The sequence below is a fragment of the Condylostylus longicornis genome, unplaced genomic scaffold (assembly GCF_029603195.1).
Source record: "Condylostylus longicornis isolate FDR11 unplaced genomic scaffold, ASM2960319v2 ptg000017l, whole genome shotgun sequence".
Lineage (NCBI taxonomy): Eukaryota > Metazoa > Arthropoda > Insecta > Diptera > Dolichopodidae > Condylostylus > Condylostylus longicornis.
Genome location: NW_026577986.1, coordinates 8084852 through 8104336, shown reverse-complemented (window position 1 = coordinate 8104336; position 19485 = coordinate 8084852). Strand labels below are relative to the sequence as shown.

The 19485-nt window shown below is 24.3% G+C and overlaps 1 protein-coding gene across 1 annotated transcript; it reads right to left on the bottom strand.

Moving 5' to 3' along the window:
• Nucleotides 1-6583: 6583 nt before the first annotated feature.
• On the bottom strand, nucleotides 6584-18355 carry LOC129606071 (hybrid signal transduction histidine kinase E). The gene is made up of 8 exons (XM_055516158.1): nucleotides 16287-18355; nucleotides 12580-12687; nucleotides 9873-9927; nucleotides 9475-9800; nucleotides 8506-9350; nucleotides 8264-8422; nucleotides 7977-8130; nucleotides 6584-7060 (listed from the first exon to the last, which is right to left on the bottom strand). The coding sequence occupies exons 1-8, from the start codon at nucleotides 17811-17813 to the stop codon at nucleotides 6683-6685; spliced, it is 3552 nt and encodes a 1183-aa protein (XP_055372133.1). The 5' UTR covers nucleotides 17814-18355; the 3' UTR covers nucleotides 6584-6682.
• Nucleotides 18356-19485: the final 1130 nt, after the last annotated feature.

Sequence of the window (19485 nt, the reverse complement as noted above, 5' to 3'; positions counted from 1 at the left end):
TAACATACATAATTCTTATAGTCAAACCCGCTAAAATTATTTCAATTATTTGGATGCGATATAATTTATAATAATTTTGTAGATAATCCAATTTTAATTTATGAATGTTGTAAAATAATATATAAATAACTCTTTTGGCAGTAGCCCTTTTTTGATTTTCCCAAATAAAATGTAACTGAATAAAAATTACTTTTAATGCACACAAATTTATCGAAATTCAAAATAAAAGCATTACCAAATGGGAAATAATTAATTTGTACTTGTGACTATAAAAATTTCTCAATTCCTCGAAAATATTTTGAATTTTGCTACAAAATATATTATATACAAAATTATTGTAGCCGATTCAGATTTTTTTTTATTCCAACCAGATAATTTATTTTCGTAAATGGTATACAAAAGTATAACTAATTTGAAAACAGTATATTTCAATAACGGTTTTAAATTATATTCAAAATAAAACAATAATGGGGGAGAAAATAAATTTTTTTGAAAATTAACTATAAAAATATATGGGTATCGCGATTTCGAAAATAGTTTGTGTCTAATGTCTTTAAAAAAATATCTAATTTAGTTAAAATTTTTCTCAGTGTAAATTGAATTTTTTAATCACCCACTATTAAATTAAATTGAAATTGAATTCTAGGATCTCGTTACAAGGACAAAATAAGTAATTATTGAAAAATGAATTTGTAATTTGAATGTGGTAAAAAATTATGCCTTAAAATGCGAGATAAATCGTAACAGTAGAGACGTTAAATAATCTGTTTGTTTTACTATTATTTTGTTTGTAAGCGACTAATACTATTTAATAACCAGTAAAATTCTTGATTTCTATACAAAATGGGCAAATAATAGCCAAATTAAATTTAGATCGTTGTTTTGAAATTTGAAAAAAGAATTTTATAGTTATTATTTTATAGTTTTATTATATAATTTCAGATTAATTTTTATAATTTATATATTTTATAATTAATTTAAAAATATTGTTATAAAATACACTAACTAATATTGTTAAAAATATTTATGTAATTTAAAAAAATAATTTTAATTATAAATTTTCATATATTTATTTTTTTTTTTTGCTTTTATTCTGTTAATTAATTGAATATTGTTATAGATATTTTTTTAATAAATAATAATTTATAATTTTTGTAATAATAATTTATATTTTAAAATTAAATTCACAACAATTTTATTTTATAATATATAAGAGTTTGAAAAAGAGAAAATTTAATATACAGGGTGAACCGTCATCATACTTAAAATATTCAAGAAATTCATTGTTCATATTATTTTAAAATTATGGCGTGAATAATTTCTTAAATTTCTGAACATTATTGAGTTGAAAGTGTAATTATCCAATTGAATTAACTTAAATGTGTAATCCAAAATAATTATTTATACAATCTTTTTATTCAGTAATAATTATTAATATTGCAGCTCTGACTGAAGTTGATGTTAGATGTACTGGTAATATTTTGAATAAATTCGAAATTTTGAAATTTACATATTTTGAGATATTTGAAATTTTTATTAATTATTACATTTAATTTTCTTTTTTTCAAAATAGATATTAAATGCTATAAGATATATTGTTCTCAAAGAACGAATATTAATTTAGGCCAATTATAGGGAAATATTTTTAAATTAAATAAATATTTTTAATTTAATTTATTATTTTCTTATTTAATTATTAAGTTGTTAGTTTTAATGTATGGGAAAAGTTCACGCCATGTATAAATAATAGTTTCAATTTAATAAATTCATAATTATTTATACAGATTATTATATAAAATCATTCCTACCACTGCCATGTTTATTACCAATCATTGATCTAACATTCTTATACGAGTACTGAAGGTGAGGCAATTCATAAAATTTAAAATAGATTTCTTTTAAATTAATGTTTATATATGAAGTTAGGTATATAAACTATGAAGTTAGTTAAGAGAAATTAGTTCGTTCAATTCTGTAACCCACCACTCGATTATTAAGAGTCTAATCGATATAAGAAATTTCGATTTGCGGACACTTCCAAAAATTATTCAATGTAATCGAAACAAAGCCCAATCACAAAGTCGTCTTATCTAACAAGGAGTCCTCTGTCGAAATTTGGTATTTGAAGCTGTAGTCTTCAAAAATGGCCGATAGTATTTATGGTAGCCTTCCTACTATATTTAGAAATTTTTAAAATAAATTCAAACTTAAGACACATCTAAATTTATCCTTTAATATATAATATTTGTGTATTTTAATTAAAATATAAATTAAAATCTTAAAATTAATATTTTTTAAAAATATTTTTTTTAATAAAAAATATATTTTACATTATTTTATATAATAAAAATTAATTTAAATATATTTTTAGTGAAATTTTTTCATATTTCTTCTTTAGTTTTCCTTGTTTTTTTTTTGTGTATTATATTTTTGTTTTTTAATTTTAGAATAAAATCTATTTTCTTTTTTTTTAATTTTTATTTTTTGTAATAAAACTCTTAATGTTTTACAGTTTGAAGCTAATGATATGTTTAAATTTAATATTTTATTTTTTGTATATTTTATTTTTAATATATTTTTATATTATATTTTTATTTCTAGAAAATAGTAAGCTTGTTGTTCTCTTTTAATAAAAAGATTTTTAAATTAATTTAGCTATATATATATATATATATAAGCAGAAATTTAGCAGCAATTTTTGAGAATAGCATTATTAAAGGCCTAAAAAATTTATTATTCTTCAAATAATATTTTAATATTTTCCATAATATTTTTATTTTATTAGATTTGTTTATAGTATAATAATAGTTATTTTTATTGCCAAATAAAGTTTCTATATATTTTATAGATATAATATAATTTATTTAATTTCTATAAAAATATCAAAATTACATACTCTTTCTAATTCTTCTTTGTATATGTACTTATATTATATAGATTTCAATTGATTACTATTATGTTTTTCAGTATAATATGCAATTAATTTTGATTATTTCAAATTTTTTACTATTATATTCGACTATTTGAACGTAATTTTAAATTAAAATGAATTTAAAGCGGTCATAAAGTATCATAATTATTTGGTTATGACCTGCTCACAACGGGTTTTTTTTTTGGAAATGTGATAAGCAGCTTAAGACGAGATGTAAGAACGCTTATAAAAAATTGTAAATATAATTATGTGAATTGAATCCTTTATTGAATTTTATTTCATGAGGAAAAAACCTATACTGTACATATTCAATTTTATTTTAATGTACAAATCTCGGCATAATTTTCAATATAATTGAATATTCAAATGAAAGCTTTGACACTCTATAATTGATGAATTTATAGGTGAATTATAGGAGGAGTTTAGGGTAAGTGCATGATATCGTATAGGCAATCATAAACCAGTTTCTTGTATCATTGCAAGTTTAATTATACTTACTTTAATTTGATTTTAATATAATAATTTAATAAACTATGGATTTTTTTTTCGATATTTCGTTGTTCGTATTATTGATGACAATGCAATAATGCTTATTATAGTCATAATATTTTGTTGTGTAGCTCATAATTCACTATTTAATTTTTTGAATTTCCATTCTTATATTTTTTTACAGGTAAGATTTCAACAATTTTGTTGATTTTTAACAACATATATTTTACATTTGTTTGCCGATAGTAAAGAAATGATAAGCAAAAGAACGTAAACTATTACTCAAATGTAAAAATTATTATAATTGGATAATTATGAATGACTTCTGCGTTTAAATAACTTTTTCAGTAAAATGGCAATTTTTAACTATTATGAACTGGGGGCTTTTATTATAAACAATTACTGGGGACTTAATACCATCAACTTTATAAAATTTTAATTGACACACAACTGACACAAGCAAAAAAATTTATCAAGGGGGTTAGGACGGGGGGGGGGGGGGGGGGTGGAGATAATAGATACCGACTGATAACATATTTAAAGATACAGAAATGTTTGTTCATTCATATTTACTCGATATTCCAAATAAAATTAATTAAAATTCGAATTAATCCTTGCACTTTATGTAATAATTTTTTTGGCTTAATGCCAAATCACTTTTTATGTAAATTTTTTTTTTTTAAACGTTATGGTCTTGTTAATGTAAATCGATTTTCCTATCGATTGATGTCTTAAAACGCTTTGTTTTGGAAGAGGTTATTTATTGCTATATTTAATGTAATTTTCTCGTCAAGTAGATGAAAGCATTGTATATAATTTTTTCTTTAATATTTTTTTTATAATCATATGAGGTGCTGCCTAGAGGCGGCACATTTACATAAGTATTTTCCGATTATTTCATGAAATTTTTATTAAACAATTTTGTGGATTGAAAAAATAATTAAAAATCAAAATGAATTTCAAATGAAAATTATTTTCTTTTAAGATTTTTTCTTGAAATCTTCTTAATTGCACGAAAATTATTATTTTTTATAGAGGCGCACTAAAATTTCGTATAGATTAAACGTTTTAAAGTGTTATTTTTTATTATTATTTCTGGGATAATATTAAAATCTGTATATAAGTATGTATGTATGTATATAATAGTACAAAATCAATATTTTTCTTTTTATTATAAGCATAATTTTTTTTTTAATTATTTATAATAATTTTATTTAATTGCTTTACACATTACACTCTTTTAAATGTTTTTTTTTTCGATTATTTTAAATAATATATTTTGATTTTTTATATTTTTATTTCTTTTCTCTTAGAAAGCGAGACACTTATAACCTTAATGAATTTTAAAAACTACTTTGGCGTAAATAATTACCTATTATTTTCAGTATTATTATTATTTTTCTTTTTTTTTTAGATTTTAGGCTGCTGATACTGTTAATGCATAGTTTAATAATTAACATAATTAGAAAAATTTTTCTCTTATAATTACTATATAAGTTAATTAAAGTTAATTAATTTATTAATAAAATATAAAAATAATTTCTTTTAATTAAATTTTAGCTTCCGATTCTAGTTTGAATTAAAGATAAAATAATTTCATATTATTAAAAGCATGATAATGAAAGTGGTTTGCATTCCATGAAAACAGAAAATTTTGTAATTGATTTCATTAAGTGTGTGTTAAGTAAGGTTCTTAATAATCAAAATTTTCCAACAAAAATCGTTGTTATATAGGTAGAATGAAAAAAAAAATAGTGCAACTCCATCGCCATGAGATCAAAACCTCCAGTATTCCATTTCCCTGCGACAGCATTACACTCTCCCTGAAAATTTACTGAGGGGCTTTACCACAATGCTACTTTTGAAGAAGAGAAAGTGCTACTCTCTTGGGTTAATTTTAAAATGCTACTCAATTTTCGGAGTTGTTACTTTTTGACTATTTTTAAATGCAATTCACATTTGCATATTCATTTGGTTTTTGATATTTGTTTTAGCTTTAATATACTATAAACGTTAATTGTATGGTATGGCAGAACTATAAATATAAAACTATTTTCATACCATTTTGAATTAAAATGAAATAAACGCATTTTTATGACATAATGGAATCGATGATACTGTCAAAATCAGTAAAATATTGCAGGCAGCAATTGTAAAAATAGAAAATTAATTAATTTTGAAGTTGTTGTTTGCGGTTTCATTTTGTGCAATTCCATTTAATAACCAAATAAAGTTGGGTCAAACCAATGGTTTGTATTGTAGCACTTTTCCATTCAACAAGTGAAAATTCTGCTTTTGAATACAGTCTATGTATACCTATCACACTATTAAAATTATTTTCATTCATATACAAAATTATTTCTAGGATTGCATATATTTAGGATGAACGATTTATGCAGCCTTTCAAATAAAGCAAAAATTAATATAAAATGGGGTTAACATAGTGCTTGATTCTAAGGTTTAATTGTGTGAGTTAAGAAATATAATTATATTTTTTAATGTCATGGAATGACGGACGGACGGACAGAGTGAAATTGATAAGCACTTTTTTCAAAAAATTTTTGGAAAAGTGCTAAAAACTATATTTTTTTTTGTAGTTGTCGGATTTTGTAGTTTTAAGTGCTGGCTTATTATATATTTTTGAAAGACTCAATATAATTAAAATGAAATCATTTTTTTAATTAAAATAAGCCTGTTTTTAACTCATTTATCTAGCATAGTTATAGGCATAATTTCCATCTTTCAAAAACAATATTTTGGACGCAGTAAATTTTTATACTGATTTCTTTATAATTTCAAAGTGAACAGTATGTGCTCCCTATATAATTAAGGTTTTTTGAAATTACAATAAATTTTTGGAAATCCTACCACTTTCATGGTTTAACTTTTATGTGTACATACTTAAATGAATATAATTATTATTTAATAATCTCTTAAATATAAAAAAATTCCTTATACACAAGTTTAAGTAAGAATTACTTAAAATATGACAATTTAATAATGACAGCTTTCGTATTATATAAATGAGAAAAACAAATAATTATTTTACTTTATTTAATTATAATTATAATTATAATTGTTATTAAAATAATAATTTATATAAAATAATTTTTCATATTTATTATAATAATTAAGTATGCTTAATAAGCTCAATATAAATTTTATGTAATAGAGAACTTTAATTTAGAAAATTAAGTTAATTTGGACAAATGTATAAATAAATTAATTATTAATTATGTATTTTTATAAATTTATAAATTTTTATGTAACATCTTTATTTTTATTTATTAAAAAATAATTATTACCTACTGCTTTTTTTACATCAATTAATTTCACTGAATTTTGATTAATATTATTCTTATTATCATTATTATTATTGTTAATATCATTATTACTATTAATATTATTATGATTATTATTATTATTACTTGTTCCATTATAGTTTCTTATTTGTAAAACTTTACGTCGTGTAGGTGGTGGTTTTGTTGGAGCTGGTGGTAAATTATCTAAATTACATGGTCTTTTTAAATAATTATAGACTTTTTCAACACGTTCTATTAATCTATTTGTATATTTTATTGCTGTACGATCTAATATTGATGGAACTTTAACACAATCGTCACCACCAAATTCACAAACCTGTAAAAGAGAATTTTTTTTTTTTTGTTTTACTTTTATAGTTATTATACCGATTTTGTGATAAATCTATAATAATAAGTGTATTACTACATTTAAGATTTGTTAGATTTTTTCATTTATTTTTGTCCTTTTCAGTTCACTCCCTCTTTCTCTTCCGAAAACTATTTGGGTTAACTAGGACATATATTTTTATATATTGTAAAAATACATAAATAAATTGTGATTTTGTGTTATTTTAGATTTCACAATATGATATAATATGTGAATAACTAATTAACAGTCCAACTACTTATAATGGAACATAATGTTAAGCCTTGTAGTTGTAGAAATAATTTTTAAAATTAACCGTACGAATAAGTGCTCGAAGAATATTATAAATTTTCACTGATCAAAAAGATTTGTTACCGTAAGAACCCTATTGAATTTGGGTTTAATTAAATAGTTCGAATCGTTTTCATACAATAGTAATTCTTCGGGAATTGTAAAGCTAACAGCATTAAAACTACTCTTAAATGAATAACAAACAGCCGCCCACAAGTAACTATAAAGCGTATAATATTCAGATTTTTTATAAATGGGTAGAATGACAGGATCCCTTTTCCAGTAAAATTTGACTGTGATGATAGAAGTTCTAATAAACGCTGCCACACATATTCAATGATAATTTGCATTTGATTTAACACATACAAAGAGTGAACACGATTTCTTCTCGTTTTTTCTAATTGAAATTGTTTGCAAGGATGACACATTTTACTGTGGATTCTAAACTGAATCTTAAAGATAAAAAAAAATTCCGCAACGAACTCATAATTCGGGGACCGTATAATTTAATTGCATGGATATTTATCACCTAACTCCTCAACATTTCCACTATATTATTATTGGATAAAATATTTAAAAGAAAATAAAATCTTACCCTATAATGATGCAAAATTCCAGCATCAGCTGGTACATTAAAAGTTTTTTTCCCTGGTATAAAATCCCACACAAAATGATTACCAGCTTCGACGACAGCTTCTGGATTAACAATATATTTTGAACGTTGTTTCTGTGGATGTAATCTTAGTCGTCTATTAACAAAACAAAAAAAAAAAAGGTTAGAAAGTTTTTTAAAAAACACATTTTTCCTAAAAGTTTATAATTTTTTTGTAGTTAAAAATTATGAAAAAAAATAAATTCCGAAAAAGAAACTTTTATTTTCACCTTCTTGTTTTTCTTTGCGTCACAAGTGCCCCTCTTAATGCTGAATTTTTACTCGTTGTCTCATATAATCTTGGATCATCAGCGAATTGTAAATAAAAGAATGCATTTTGAAAAGAATATGATCCAACTTGAGCAATATTATATTTTTTATTTAGCCATCTGTTCCAAAAAAAAAAAAAAATAATAATTAAAATTTCACCTTAAAATTATTGAAATCGGTTCTACAAGAATGTAATAATTACCTTAATAAATCATTTAATGAATCGTTGTATTTTGGCATTAAAAATTCATCTACATCAATTAAAGCTAAATATTTATATCTATACATATTTCTATACAGGCAATCATTTAATGCTGCAAATAAACCTTCTGTTCTTATTTCAGATTGTGAACGCATTCTCAAATCCCATGGTAATATTTGTACAGTTGGTACAGCATAATTTGTTGTTTTTAATATTTTCATTTTTTTAATTTTATTATTATTACTAATTGTTGTAGTTTGTAATGGTATTGCTGTAGATGGGACTGATGATGATGATGAAGATGATGATAATATTGAATTATTATTGATATTATTACTATTTCTTATACTTAAACCACCACCGCTTAAACCACTATTTGCATTATTACCATTGTTATTATTATTGTTATTACTATTACGATTATTACCAATACCGAATAATGCTTGAATATCAAAAATATCATATTCTGTTAAATTTCCCTGTGGTATATCACCGCTTGCATAATGTTGTAAAACACATGTTGCATGCGGACCAATTGTATGATTATAAAATGTAAAATGTGATACACCTAATAATGAATTTAATTCAAGATATTCCATTAAATATAATGCTTGATCATAATTAAAATGAAATGGTTTAACACATATTGCCATTTTATCTGGTATTTGATTATATGTACGATTTGAAAAATCTGGATCAAAATTTGTATTGCGTAACTGTAATATATTACCGGGTGGTGCACGTAATCTACTAACAACACTTACAGCAAATGGTGTATCTTGTGGTGGTATCGGACACAATACAAATACAGCACTATATTTTAAATTCCAATGTTCACGAATTATCTAAATTATTTGAATTATAAAAAAAAAAAGCATAGAATATATATTAGAAATTATTTTTAGCATACAGGGATTTTCATTCATTTTGTTCAAAAACATAAAACTAGAGTCTTAATAATATTATTACCTTTACTTTAGCACTTAATGTAGCTGAGGTATGTTTTGTTCTATTTGAATTCAATGGATCACGTATTGTATACCATAATCGACAAAAAACTTTTTCTGGTCGTCTTGTTTTTGTAGCACCAATAATTCGTACAATATGCGTTAAACGTCTATCATAATAGGCCGAATAAACAAAGAATTTAAAACGTGTACCATTTACTACTTTCCAAATACCATCAGTTGGTGTTTCACCAATTGGATAATGTGGTAAAGTTTGTTCTAATCTTGTTTCAAGCATTTCATTCCATGCTAAACGATTCGTTTTTAAGCGAAGAGGATCGATTTCATCTAATTGGAAAATAGATTTTAATGTTAGTGTTAATTAAAAAAAAAAACAGATTGTCGTCTATAAAATTTTACCTGGATTTTTAGATTTTGGCATAAATCCGAATGATTGATCATAATCATCACCATACTGTATGGAAAAGTAAATTTGTATTAAAGTTAAAAATGAAAATCTAAATTTTTTTTTATATGTATGTGTTGTGAGGGATAGCGCATTTTAAAATTTAATAAAATCATATACAAGGAGAACGAAATAGTCCCTACGAAATTCTCGATTACTGCCACCAGATTTATTAATTGGGATACATTTAAGCCGGAATTTTAACATCAAACATTTAGATATTTGCATATAAATTAGTACATAAAATAAATTCACGTTCATAAAGGTATTCAAAAATTTGATCACTATCTTTATAGTAAAATATACTTCGCCTTCATTATTGATATACATATGTATATCAAAAGATCTGGGCTAAAAGCGATAATAACATTCCAGTTATTGTTTACATCGATTTACTATCACCCTTCTTTCGTATTTTTTGGATTCTGTTCAAAAGCTCTCATTCTTATAGAATCTGGTCTCTATTTTAATTTATGATAAATAAAATGTGATACTAACTCAAACAGTCGGATAGCTCGGTATCCCACAAAACTGTCATAACTATTACAAAACTTGAATAGAAACTTCATATTTTGGCATCATTTGGTTCAGTTGAAATAATAAGGAATTAAGACATCTCCCAAGACGAAATTTCTTTTTAGAAAAATTTGTACAGATTAACTTCGAAAATCTGGTTTAGTTTGAAAAACCAAAATTTTAATTCATAATATAAATCAATTGAAACAACAAAAGTGTAATTTTATCCAACTTGAATTATGTTATCCTTACTCCATTAATGTCACTCTTAATACTGTTAATGGTATCAAGTATCATTAACAGTATAACAGTTTTATAAATTACTTTGTTTTAGTTTCATTGAATTTACAACTATTATTTGCTATATAAGACCTAAAAGTTTCTGTTGTATATTTATGTGCACTTGAATGGCACCCCGTGGAATAACAAAACTAAATCATCTCTTTATAATCTGTGAAAAAAAGTCTGGTATCCTTTTAAAGCTTTTTCTTTTTTTTTGTACTATTATTTTGATTCTTTTGCATACAAAAATTCTTTTAAAGAATTAATCTATTATCCTGATTTCATTTTGTTCTTATTTTGTTTAAAAAACTGTAGAACAAAACAAAAAAAAAACACCACTGTTAAAGATTTTTTATGAAAGTGTTTTCTATTTTATTTTTGCCTTTGTTTTGTTTTTCTGTTTTACCTTATCCTATTTAAAAATCATTTGAAGTTTATGAACTAAAAGCTATTCTGTTCTTTTAAAAAAATATTTTCATGACAATGTTAAAGAACAAAAACAATCATAATATCGAATAGTTTTTGTGCTTTTCATATAGCAATATTGTTATAATGAAATAGTATTAAAAATTACTATGATATCTTGATTATAGTATACACCTAGTATCCTCATTTGCATAACAAGAAAACATTTTTAAAATAATATGCTTTTGGTTTTGAGTACAATATAGAAAAATAGTTTAGTGGAAAAAAAAAAACTTTTTGTTTTTGAAAAAAAAAAATGTTTGATTTGCATATCAAAAAACCTTATCCGAAGGATAAGCATATGAGAATAAGTTATCAAGGAAAATCCGTTTTAAAAATATTAAAAATTTTTAATGCTGTGCACAATATTTTCAAGCAAAAATTTTACGTAATCTAGTCGAGTTTGTATAACAGTATATAGATGTGCACTTTGAAACGAATTACCTATATACCAGATATTAGATACAAGATTCATAGATTGGTAGAGATCACCCTCGGACCCGGACAATGCAGCCATAAAGACTTATTGTGACATGCCACCACTTATAAAAGGCGTATAATCTCCAAGTATTTACAGATTCTTCCAAACGGCACTCCCAACAACTTCAAGGGTCTCAATACTTATCTTACTTATCTCCCTCACTACCAAAAACGCCTCTTGGGCCACAATGCACAGCCACAGTATATGCTCAGCCGTCTCATCCTCAAATGGTCCTCACATTGTCCCAATTTCTGCAATGCACAGTGAGGAGGCCGGCCACCCACTTGGCATTCACCCTTTTAAACCCCAACAGCTAATCGGCCCTTTTGCAAGATGGACCGATTCTAACACTCAGATTTCCGATTCCAATACTCCTCTTTAAGGCAGTCTATTCGTTCCGCCCCATACGCCATTATATGACAACTCGACAGCCCACAAAAAAGCTCGGGACGGACAAAAACCCTCTTCGTTGATATAAATTCCAACATGGGGCGGGACCTATGACAGAATAATCTCATTCTTTCTACCAAGTTCTACTAGCGCCTGACACATACACAGTACATTCTCTCATCAAATTTGATTTGATTTGGTAAGAAACAACCGCCCGAATTACCACCTGACTATTTGAGAACATGCTAATAGTTAGGTTCACATATCTCCTACGAATGTTTTCAAGTACACAACAGTTCAAAGCAAAAGTATACAATTCGGTCTCTGCTCTGGTCTTTCCCTCAAAAATAAAGCAGTTATGTAATTAAATAATATTTAAAAACGCGAAAAAAATTTATTTAAAATTTAGTTTCTTATTAATCAAAAGCAAAAGTATAATAATTCAATCAATAAGGATCATTTGCTCCACTTATGTTAAAACTATTTTCAAAAACTTTATTTTCATTATTTTTATTATTAAATATTACCTTTGGATTATCATAGTCTGGTTGTATTGAATCCATCATACGATTATTGAGATTACCATGACGTAACATAACCATACCACCACGATTTTTATCATCAATCATAAATAGCTGAAAAATATAATAAAAAAATTCATTAGAATTTACTTTTTACAAATTCTATACTATTAAAAACTGAAAGCAAATAATATGAACATTGAAAATCTGCCAAAGATTTACAAATTGTTTCCTTCACTACACCAAATTATTTATAAAAAAAATCTGCCTGACCCAACTAAGATATGTGAAAAATCCGCTCAAAATTGAACTCTTCGAATAGACAAGTGAAAAAACACCGAATTGGCCGTCGCTACTGAAAAAGGATGAGTAAAAAATTTTTATACCCACATGGGACATTTATACCCATGACAGAATAATCTCATTACTTCTACCAAGTTCTAAGTAGTAGGACTAGTAAGGAGCTTCTAGTATTTTAAGTTACTTACTAATTCTACTAATTACTTTGAAATTTCTCTTATCAAAATTTAATCGTATTACAAGTTCCTTCTCTAAAATGTTCCAATATAAATACACAATAGAATAGCTTGCGGCGCATGCAGTATATATGAAAATTCTATAAAATATTTTTAAAAAAATTTAAATATAAATTTTTCTAATTATAACATATAAATTATATTTATTTTCAAGTAGAGTTCCAATGTTCTGAACATATTTTGACTTTTCAATAGAAAAATTTATGAGACTGAAATTGTTAAAAAAAACTGTGCGAATGGTTTAATATAATTGACTATACATATACATTTAATATCTAATTTAAATGAACCCAAGAGAAATGAAAATGAACCTTATGTATAACCAAAATTACATTATTAAAAGTTCTATGGGAAAATTACGTTCTTTATTCAATTCAAATTTATTTTCCGCATTGCAAAAATTTAATTAGGTTAATGTTTGTTTTGTAATGTTATTTATTATATGAATGTACATATGTACATGGTTATATACATATATTTATAAAATTTTAAATTCATGACAAATTTTTCATCATTTATTTTGGAATTAATGTTGTATGCAACATGTTTCTTTGACTCTTTATAAATTTTAGAAATAAAAATGTCAACATTGTATTATGGTTGCCAGACAAAATTCATGTATGTTTTTACATACAAACATTTATATTTGCTCATATACTGTAATATAATTTGGATGATTAGTGTAGTAGTATTAGTGATCATTCAGGACTTTATTAAAAACTTTTATTAGGAAGCATTTTCATTGTCAGCATGCATACATGCAAATACTGATTCTAAATTTAATTTAATGATTTAACTCAAACTTCAAATTAAAAGTATCAGAATTGTTTGAATGACAGTATCGTATTTTCTGTTATAAAGCTCTACGAACCAATTTTCTGAAGAATGGACCTAGTTTAGCCCATTATGGGTTAAGATGGCAACAAAATGCTTAAATGAAAAATATCGGAATGATGTCAAAATGTACATTGCTATAAGATTTTCTTTAATAGACTACTTGGTGATAATCGCCCAGTAGTGGATAAAATCTGGACACAAAATTATTCAATGTTCGAAAAGCCTATCTAAATTTGTTTAAATTACATTTCCATTAAACAACCCCAATCCTCATAAACCAAAATTTTCATATTAAACTTTAATTTCATTTTAAAAAATCCCATAACAATTAAAAAGAAAGAAAATATTATTATTAACATGAAATTCATTTCTATCTACAAAATTTTTATTCTCATTGTTAAACAAACTATTTTCATGGGCTCATTTTAATATTATTTCGTTTTTAAAAGAGAAAATTATTTAAAAACAAAAGATTTCCGAAAGGATGCATTCTACTAACCGAATAATGTTATTATAATAAGAAATTTTATGATTATTTTGTTTTGAAATAATTATTCTTTTAAATCGACCAAAAGTTTTTTATTTTCAAAAAAAAAAAGTAGAAATTGCTTTTTTCTATCATTCATGCATTTTCATCCTTATTTCAATTCGGTACTTAGTTTTATACACGTAGTATAGTTTTCAATTCCTTTTTCTCTTATACGTGAAAATTATCGTATACTGACGTTCTGCACAACATACATACATACATACATAGTTTCTGTAAAATAATTTTAGGATTCATGACAATACATAAAAATTTTGGATGATGAGCGTATAATAAAATAAATGAACTGCTAAAAGTTACTATCACACAGCTTTTCTTTAGAACCGTGTGAAATTCTTTAGAACCGTGTGCGACTGCAAAATATTTTATAATTTATGGGATATTACAGTAAAATTTGACTTATTCAAGACCAAATTTATGGGAATTTAATTTTGATCGAATTTTCAAGATTACGCTATGACTAAGATAAAATATGCATCTGTTGGAGCAGACGATATCGCTCTCGGACCTGTAGAAACTATTATTAGGTAAATTACATTATAATAATTGATTACTAATATGATTTTCAACAGAAGACCGTGCAAATTTTACGGTAAAATTATGGCATAGAAGTGCTTCTTATTATTTGCCTTAATAAAAATTTAATACATTTCTCGAGAAGAAGAGAAAATTGCTTATACATATATTCGTAATTGAAAATCTGAATTGGTACTCGTACGCACTGGTACAGGAAAAACTTAGTCAATTCCGAAAATTTCAATTCTAAAACTATGTGATTCAACTAACTAATTGGTCGGAAATTGGCTCCTATAATACCTTAAGAATACCATTTCCGTATAGACACGATATATTTCTTAATTATAGTAAAAACTTTCGAATGAATTCTCTCTCAATATTTTCATTTTGGTGTTATACGTTTCTAGAATATTCAAGTAGATAGCTATGGTAACGATGTTAAATTAAATGGAGGAAATAAAAGCATTTTTAAAAAAAAAAAAACATTCACCATATTTTCTTTCTTCATTGCTACTCCTGTTCTTCTTTGTCTCTCATAAATTATTCCAAGGGCAAATCCAGACTCAACTAGATAATAATAACGGAAAAAGAGTATATTTTTTTTCTTATATTTTCTGGTTTTGTTCTTTTTTCTTTGCGTTCCGAACATGACTTCATTTTTAACGTTTGTTGGTTGTATTTGAAATGTAAATTATATTGGACTTCAATTAAAATGGGAAATAATCATGAATCTGTACATAGAGTATAATAAAAATAACAGTCGAAAGGAAATGAAAAATAAACAAAAACCAAAGAATAAAAAATGAAAATAACGGTAATAAACAAGGGGTCCAATTAACTAATTTATTTTTACCTTTAATTTAACAACACTGTTATTTTCATTATTTTCTTATTATTGTTATTACTCTTGTCTGGCTTGAATATCAAAATCAGAAAAAATGTTTTATATCTGTACGCGGTTGCCATATATACTTACACATACATAATAAGATTTAAGTTCGTTATCATTTTTAATACAAGTGGTTGTAGTTATTCAAACTTTTATTATAGAATAAGATTTAAAACAGAATAATAAAATAAAATGAAAAACAGTCCCGTTTTTATCGTTACGGATTTTTAATTTTCTACTTTTATTATTATTATTCTCTCTTATATTTTTAATTAATCACTCTGTATATACGTATAATATCAAAATATATAAAGAAAGTCATTATTACACATTCTATAAATGTATATGTATAATAATAATATACAATATTAATATGATATAAACTTACCTCAGTTAGTATTATTAAACCAAATACAGCAAAGAATGCAATAACAATTAAAAAGCTCATTCCAGCACGTTCTCTTGTACCCCATGTATGTTTTCTATAATGACGTTTTGAATTTCCACCCATTATATTATTACCAACATAACCGATATGATTATTACCATTACCACCAATATTATTGCTATTGCTACTGATACTATTAGCAATACCACGATTACCGGTTATACTATTGCTGCTATTACTGCTGCTGCTGCTGCTGCTGATACTACTACTGTTATTATTATATAAATGTTGATGATATGAATTATTCGATGTTAAAGATATTGAAGATGTTGATGATATTGATGATGTTGTTATTAAATTACCACTGATACTACTATTATTACAACCACCACTCACACCATTATTATTGTTATTAGTATTACAAATAATACCACCATCACTTATAGAAGAAGAAGTAGAAGAATTTAATATATTTCTTGAATAAGTATAAGGATAATAATATAAGGATGCTTGATGTTGTGGTCGTTGTTGTTGTTGTTTTTGATATTGATCACGATAATTTGATTGTTTATTTAAAATCGATGTTGTTGAATTTGATATTGTTGTTGTTGTTATAATATTAGAATTATTTTTATTATTGGTTAAAATTTTACCAGATAAAGATTTTTTATCAAAAATATTTCCATTATTATTAATTTTTATAATATTATTATCAATATCATTATTCGTTGTTAATATTGATGATGGTGATAATGCTACTGTTGTTGCTATTCTTGATTTTATTGGTATCAATGGAGATGATAATATTGATGATGGTACTTCAATTGCTGTATTTGTTTTATTATCATTATTATTTGTATTAGATTTTATTGATGATGATAATATTGATATTGATGATGATATTGAATTTGATGGTGATTTTTGCTTATTTTGTGATTGTTGTTGTTGAAATCTCTGTTTAAATTGTTGATTTTTTTGAATTGAATCTGTAGTATCATCTGGTTTTATTAAATTTGTTGATAATAATGATGTTGGTAATAATAAATTTTTTGAATTTTCTAATATATTATTAGAATTAGTTGTTGTTGTTGTTATGGGGGTTATTGTTGTAACTGTTGTTGTTATTGAAGTTGTTGTATTTGTTGTTGATATAGAATTTTTTATTATTTCAATTAATGGTTCATTTTCATCATCCTGGTTTTGTTCTTTTATTAATAGTGTAGGTAAAACAGATGATTTTATTAATTTTGATTTATTTGATAATGGTTCTAAATCTGATGATAATAATTGATTATTACTGTTATCTATTTCTAATAATAAACTATTGGAAGATGATGATTTAATTAATGGAATTTTATCTTTATTATTTTTATCTTTATCTTTAATAATATTATTATCTTTTATGTTATATTGTAATGATTTTAAGTTTGTTAAAATTTTATTATGCTTATATGTTAATGAGGTGGCTTTTATGGAGCCCCCAGTATTATTTGATGATTTTTTTGGGGTGCTCTCATTTTTTTGCATATTTTAACAAAAAAAAATAAATTCTTTATATATGATTTACTTGTTATTTTATACAATTTTAATTTGATTTGATTTTCCTTTAAAACTTTTAAATTAAATTTAAATATTACAAATAATTATAGGAAAAAAAACAACAATATGTAAAATGCTTTATTATTTATTTCTTCATTTATTTCCTTGTTTTTGGGGAGAAATTTTAATTGGATTTATTACTAAATGATTTACTACTCGGAATTTGAGTATTTTTACAAACAAAAACAAACTTAAGAGAGGCTCCTTTTCAGTTTAATGGTCTCTTCTCGGAAATTTCAATTAGATATACTTACAACGTATGTTTACATACATACATATACACATAAATAGATTATTTTTACTATGGTGAACAAAATTCAATTTTAATGAAGGCTAATTCTATTTTAGTGTTGAGATGATAATGGTAGTAAATTATCAGTGGAATTGAAACAGAATAGAAGAATAATATAGGTGGTGAGAAGAGAGAGGGAAGATAAGAGAGTAAACAAGAAAATATAGAGCAGAATATTTTATTTATGTGTCTATATATAGTATGAAATATTATGTTATAAGAAAAGGAAGAAAAAAATAAAATTTTAAGCATTCGGTGAAAAGGGAAAGAAGCAAAAAAAAAAAACAGAACAACAAAATAATTGAATAAATTTACAGACGTTTTTCTTCTTTTTTTCGTTGTTCTATTTATTTATTTTATTTTTTTATGCCCAGAAGATGGATTTTTATTTTTGAGAAATTCTATTATATGTATCCAAGGACTAAAAGGAAAAATATATTTTTTGTTTTTTTGTTTTTCTTAACTCTTGATTAAAAATTGATTTTTCTTACTTTTTCTTTTATTTTGTTTATATTTTTTTGTATTATTTTTTTCGTTGCTCTTTTATTTGTTTTTCTTTTCTAATATTTTGTTATTTCGTTTTCCTTTTTTCCAGCTATAGGATATTTATTTCCTATTTTTATTTCTTCTCAAGTTAATCGATTTTAATTTAGTATTCATTTATGCATAGTTCCGTTTATATATTTTTTTTTATTAATAAGAAATATTATTATTATTTTTCACTTTTTATTCCATATATTTATTGTTAATATTTTTCACTAATGAACTACAATTATAAGTTTTCGGTCATGTGAAATTTAAAATTTGAGTTATTTAGAGTAAAGTTCATAAATGTACATTGAGGCGCAGTGGTTATGGTTTTTGCCAAATGTGCAAAATTGATTCGATTATTTTGCAGAATATCCTGGATTAAATTCTGTTTTTTTCCGAAGAAAATTAACAATATTGAATCACGCACTTTATAATATGATGATTAAATTTCTAATCATGTATTATGCTTAAAAAATATTGAAATTTTTATCTTTGTTCTCACACATTTTCATTATTCTTTTAAAATTTTTTTTTCATTTTTTTTTACAATGCGTGTACTTGTTTATTATTTTTAACTGCGTTATTATTACTTTTTACAGTTACATAAATTTTATTATTATATTTTCGTTTTTTTTTTTATTTTACACCTTTTTATATATTATACCTTTTATTTAATAAAAATAACTAATTATTTTTATAACATAACAATTTTAGGTTAAATATCCTTAAGCGACTAATTCAGGAAGTTTGTCTCACTTACTTATCAGAAAAAAATGA

Bases quoted from the DNA above. Each gene is read 5' to 3' on its own strand.
- LOC129606071 (XM_055516158.1), bottom strand. From the start codon at position 17,813: ATGCAAAAAAATGAGAGCACCCCAAAAAAATCATCAAATAATACTGGG. The intron at 12,688-16,286 runs GTAAGTTTATAT...TATATTTTTCAG, and splicing joins GTTTAATAATACTAACTGAG to CTATTTATGATTGATGATAA. The intron at 9,928-12,579 runs GTAATATTTAAT...TTTTCCATACAG, and splicing joins CAGACTATGATAATCCAAAG to TATGGTGATGATTATGATCA.